This window comes from Selaginella moellendorffii, unplaced genomic scaffold, assembly GCF_000143415.4.
Source record: "Selaginella moellendorffii unplaced genomic scaffold, v1.0 SELMOscaffold_32, whole genome shotgun sequence".
NCBI lineage: Eukaryota > Viridiplantae > Streptophyta > Lycopodiopsida > Selaginellales > Selaginellaceae > Selaginella > Selaginella moellendorffii.
The window spans coordinates 527,763-533,307 of NW_003314293.1; the positions used below are offsets into that span (position 1 = coordinate 527,763).

A 5,545-nucleotide genomic window follows, 5' to 3' on the forward strand; every position below is an offset into this window, starting at 1 on the left:
TGATGATTTTCAAATACCATAAAAATTATATTAAATTGAATATTTAATAATTATTTAAAAAAATAATTATAATAAATATTATATTAACAATTTTGAACATAAGGATTGTGATAGCAATAAAACATCTTTAAAAAATAGATTTAAAAATAATTTACTTTATACTGATCAATTTATAAAATCTCCAAATTGTACAAAAATATTTGAATAGTTGAATGAATTTGTAAAATTTCTATTTATACTAGAAAATATCTTATATGGAGAGAAGGAAATAAGCATGATTTTTATTGATATTTGATTCCTTGCTTTACAAATTAATTGTAATATTGTATTGTACTCAAAGAAAAAATATGTTATGAGGTCTATAAATTAGTATTGTTTAAATGTTTATTTATAACCATATTAATTTTATATGATGATTGTAATTTAGTTTCTTATGAAGTTAAAAACCCAAAAAAAAATTGGTGGGCAAATTATACTTCTAATCATATGAATTGTTTAAATTAAATATGTTTTTATTTATTTGAGATATTATTTAGAAATATTTTATATAATAACTTATGTAAGTAATTGGATATTTGAAAATAAATATTTTTCTAATTTTTTTCAATGTATATGTATTGATATTTATAATAAATTAATATTTATTTTATTGCAGTAATACTTGGTTTTCTTGTTTATCTTGATATTATTTATGTATATATTAATATGAATAAATAGTATTTTCTCTAATATAATATGTCATCTAATCCTATAAGTTTTATAGTAGGAATTACAAAGCTTATAATTCACATAAATGAAAAATTAAATCTAATTTAGAAATTTAAAATTATATTAAAAGTCAAAAGTGCAAGTATTTTGTAGTATATATGGCTTTTACAGAATTTTCCAACTTTTGCAACAAAAACCATGACAATCACACCTAATTCTCATGCTCAATTGTGAAGGCTCCTCATATAAGTCTTATGTACCTTCACATTTTAATAACATTGACTAAAAGTATGAAATTCTTAAGTGCTATTAATTAAGTATATTTAAATCAATTAGAGAAACTCATTCATTGGTGCAATATGTATATAATTAATGTTATAGTTTAAGATACCTTCTTTTGTATCATACATTAACACTCTATAGCCATCTTTTTGATACAAACCATACTCAAGCATTATGCATGTTTTTTCTTGATTATCCAATTCATCTCTTAATACTTTCTTGCTTGTATGTGCATGGCCTAGCAAGCCAAAAACACATAAATATTTCATTGATAGTTTAATTCCTATTCAACACCCCATTTTGGCATTATGATCTGAAGCTATAGTTTATTTGTGAGCCTAACTTTATAAACTCAAACACTTTGATAGGTTTTGTATAAAGCATTCAATGTTAATCTTTATAAATACTAGTTTTAGATTTGAAATACAGTTTTGTTAAATCTCCAAAGTGTACAATAGTTTTTAAGATTGTTTGCTCACAACATGAGGAACCATAGTGAGCAAATAGTTCCAACCTTTATCTTTGTAAGTCTCCATAATACTTAGTTCCTTCTTCAGCCATATAAGAGTGTATAGGCAAAAACCTTATCCAATTAAGCAAACCGAATGAGCTTGCTTTGAATGTGAAATGCATCCTAAGATGTTGCTAGAGTTTTAACCTACACATCTTTCACTAGGCCAAATTAAACACCTCCCAACTTCATATAAGCCTTCTTGTAAAGCTTAGAGTTTAGGTTTCTAATACAATATACTTAGTTCTTCCTAGTAGGTATATTTTATATAGCATAAATTAAATATCGTGGGGTTCCCAAAATTAGCAAGTGCAAAAGTAATATTCCTATTAAAAATTATTTTCTAAATCAGCATTAACAAAATTTTCATAAACAATAAATGGTTTTACATTTAAGAGTTAAATAAATATAATGAAAAATCTTCAAATTTAACTTCACCTAAATTTAATTCAAAAGATTCATGGCTAGCTTTATGATGGCAAGCTTTGCCATTTTTTGCCCTTGCTGTGGGTCAGCGTCTTTTGAGTATGTTCTTTTCTATCCTACGATATTTGTCTTCTTTTTATTAGCGAAAACTAAAGTTGGTTCTACGAATAGTTTTAAATTATTTATATGATATTCTAGACTCGAAGAGGAGTTTTTCTGTGTGGTAGCTTCTCAATCTCCGCGCACAGCTTCCCATCCAGCTCCTTCTCGTATCGCTCCACGCTCGCATTGAACGACGTGACTTTCTTGGCTGCCGCTCGCCGGGGTGAGCTCTCGTCCGTGGTTGTGAAGCACCGGGTGTTCACGCTGGATTTGCTGCTCTTGATCAGCGTCGCTTGCTTAGATGAGGGCTTTGATGGGAATGTTGTAGCGCCATTTTCGCAAAAGCCACCACTGTTCTCGTCATTCTCAGCTCGCCGCTTCTCCTTCGCATTCTTCCTTGCCGCTTCCATGTCTTTGACATGGCCCTTGAATTCCTTGTGCACCACGTCCAGAACGACGTCTCCGTATCTATCGCACCAAGACCTGATAAAGTTTTCGCGCTGAATGTTAAAGCAAGCCAGGAGATTCTAAAGTGGAAGAACTTACTTTGGAAAGAAGCGCATCAGCTCGGACTTATCGGTCGGAAGCCGTGTTGCAATTGCATCTATTTGATCGTTCCTGTCAGCCATTTGCAACGAGTTAGCGTCATGATCATTAGTGCTAACTAGAAGTAAGAGTTCTTACGTGAATGTCTGAGTAGAGCTCGTCCTGTTGATCTCACTCCTTATATGCTCAAGCTCCTTTTTTATGTTTTCCCCAAGAACCTGGACCAACTTGGAGAGTTAATGACATTCAAACAAAGGGAGCTACGTACCTTGTCAATATAAAAGTCGGTAGAGACTCCCTTGGCTTGGAACTTCTTTTTAGAGCTAGCTTCGACGGGTGTTGCAGCCTTGTAAGGACATTCCAACGTAGACGCGAAGCCGTTCTTCTTAGAGCACGCTTCAGTGGATGCAGGAGCCTTTGCAGGACTTTCTATCTTGGACATCTTAGAGCATGCTTCGACTGGAGGCTTGGGAGAGCTTTCCATCGCAGAGAAGAAACCGTTCTTCTTTGAGGATGCTTCGGCAGACGCGGGAGCCTTGGAAGGACTTTCCATCGTCGTAGACACAAACCCGTTCTTTGAGCATGCTTTAGCAGATGCAGGAGCCTTAGGAGAGCTTTCCATCGTTGAAAAGAACCCGTTCTTCTGACTGCATGACTCGGCTGCCTTGGGAGAGCTTTCAATCGTAGAAAAGAACCCGTTCTTCTTAGAGCATGCCTCGGCTGAAGCGGGAGCCTTGGGAGAGCTTTCAATCGTCGAAAATAACCCGTTCTTCTTAGAGCATGCCTCGGCAGAAGCAGGAGCCTTGGGAGAGTTTCCAACCGTAGAGAAGAAACCGTTCTTCTTAGAGCATACTTCGACGGCCTTGGAAGAGCTTTCCATCGTGGACACGGAACCGCTTGGAGAGTGGAAGAGGGGCGACCCGCATTGATCCGAGGTGTCAAACTCTGGAGGATCCCTGGCCGGACAGTCTCTGGGCCTGATAAAGTCCAGTGCGTGAGGAACTCTTCTCTCGTTATTCTTCCCACTGTGCTTGCGACGAGTCATAGCTTCAAACAGGTGCTTCACCGGTGACTTGCTCTTCGCTACTCTTTGCATTGCCTCGTCCTTTAGCTTCTCCCGAGGGTCATCTCCTGTTGACTCTGCGTTCTTCATCCTTGATCTCACAGGTGAAGTTGGAGCACTGGCGGTGGCTGCCGAGCACGACAGGACAATGTCACTAGCATTGATCTCCGCCCCCTGAGCTGCTAGCCTGTAAAGAAGCGACTTCTTCACCCCGTGATACTCTTCCTCCGAGATGCATCGAGCGTACAGAAGCTCCTACAAGTGGAAAGACATCACGTAAGTAAGATCATCGAAGAACTCCATCAAGAAAAAAACTATACGATCACGCACTCTTACGAACTTCAGAACAATGAAAAGTACCTGGAGGAACAGAAGCTTGTCTCTCGTGACCTGGGGGTACTCGCCTCCATCGTAGCAAACATCGATGTTGTCCAGTATCTTCTGGCGAAAGGACGCGACATCCGATTCACTGACCAGTCCCTCTTGGAACAAACCCTTCATGTTGACAAGCCGGAGGAACATATCCTGCTGCCACTTGAGATTCTCTGCCTGTTGGTGGCTCGCCCTCCTCTCGGCAAGGCCAGGCGTCCATCCCGCGGCATTGTGCCTGGACGACGAGCATCGCCGCAACGCCGGGACGAAGTTCCGATAGATTTCCATGGCGCTGTCCTAGAAATCCAAAACACTGAGCGGATGGATCCCGGCTAGAGCGAAGGGAATACCTGGATCGCCTTGAATGAATTGCCGCCGCCTCCTCTTACCGACATTGTTGCGCGCTGCTCGGAGACAAAGATTTTGCAGGTGATGCCGATGCGCCGCGGCTGACGATCGATCGCCTGGAACCCTAGCTCAGCGCCTTCGGTTCATACGAATCAATCCTTCTTCTCCTCTCTATTCGCGAGGGTTTCCAAAATATGAGCTTTGCGGTCCAACGGTCATCCCCATCGCAGCCGTCAACAAACCAACGGCCCAGATCTAGATCTTAGATTCCGGAATCAGAGCTTGTCCGCTAGCGCGGAAAAACACTACTTAAAGACAAAAATCTGAATATTCTTTCTTTAGTATACACCAACCAAAGTTCGAACAACGAAGAACACAATCCCATGATCTTCGAGACAATTGAAAATTAAAGAGAAAGAGAAAGAGAGATAGAACGAGAGAGTCATCCAAAAGATAGCTAGAGAGAAAAATAAAGATCGAGACGAAAGAACCTCCAGAGTGTGTAGTGTAATCTTAAAACTTTCCTTCTCGCCACCACCAGCACCACCACGAAATTCACGCTTCCTTCTCGTCGATGCTGGGCTTGATGTAAGGAAGAAGCCCGAAAAAATGCCGCAGCTCTCCAATTGCTAAGCTCTAAAAACTGTAAGAACTGATAGGGTTCCTGTCGCCCATTTGCAATTGAGTCCGCGTCATGATCATAGAAATGACAGTTCTTACGTGAATGTGTAAGTGGAGTTCGTCCTGAGTAGAGCTCGTCAATCAAAGTCCAAGTTCGCTCGCTCGCGAGGAGCCGGAAACCCATGGATTAGCCGCGGAAGTGGCTGGATCTCCCTTGCATCGCAAAAGCTATAGCTCAAGGGTGGCGAGATGATCATGCCTCGCCCGTTTTAAGACTGTTTGAAATTCTAGACTCGAAGAGGAGTTTTTCTGTGTGGTAGCTTCTCAATCTCCGCGCATAGCTTCCCGTCCAGCTCCCTCTCGGATTGCTCCACGCTCGCATTGAACGACGTGACTTTGTTTGGCCGGGGTGAGCTCTCGTCCGTGCTTGTGAAGCACCGGGTGTTCACGCTGGATTTGCTGCTCATTTGCTTAGATGTGATGGCATTGTTGTGGCGTCGTTCTCGCGACTGTTCCCAGATCGCCGCTTTCTGCTTCGCATTCTTGCTTGCCGCTTCCATGTCTTT

At 40.4% G+C, this 5,545-nt stretch overlaps 1 protein-coding gene across 1 annotated transcript; it reads right to left on the reverse strand.

The window, feature by feature from the left end:
- Nucleotides 1–2,034: 2,034 nt before the first annotated feature.
- On the reverse strand, nt 2,035–4,508 carry LOC9638409 (neurofilament heavy polypeptide). The gene is made up of 6 exons (XM_024681939.1): nt 4,361–4,508; nt 3,999–4,307; nt 2,844–3,893; nt 2,714–2,793; nt 2,576–2,647; nt 2,035–2,512 (listed from the first exon to the last, which is right to left on the reverse strand). Exons 1-6 carry the CDS (start codon nt 4,403–4,405, stop codon nt 2,122–2,124), a joined length of 1,947 nt encoding a protein of 648 aa, XP_024537707.1. The 5' UTR covers nt 4,406–4,508; the 3' UTR covers nt 2,035–2,121.
- Nucleotides 4,509–5,545: the final 1,037 nt, after the last annotated feature.

Coding starts and splice junctions, on each gene's coding strand:
- LOC9638409 (XM_024681939.1), bottom strand. CDS start 4,405: ATGTCGGTAAGAGGAGGCGGCGGCAATTCATTCAAGGCGATCCAG. Junction 3,894..3,998: donor ACAAGCTTCTGTTCCTCCAG/GTACTTTTCATT, acceptor TTCCACTTGTAG/GAGCTTCTGTACGCTCGATG. Junction 2,794..2,843: donor CCGACTTTTATATTGACAAG/GTACGTAGCTCC, acceptor AAGTTGGTCCAG/GTTCTTGGGGAAAACATAAA.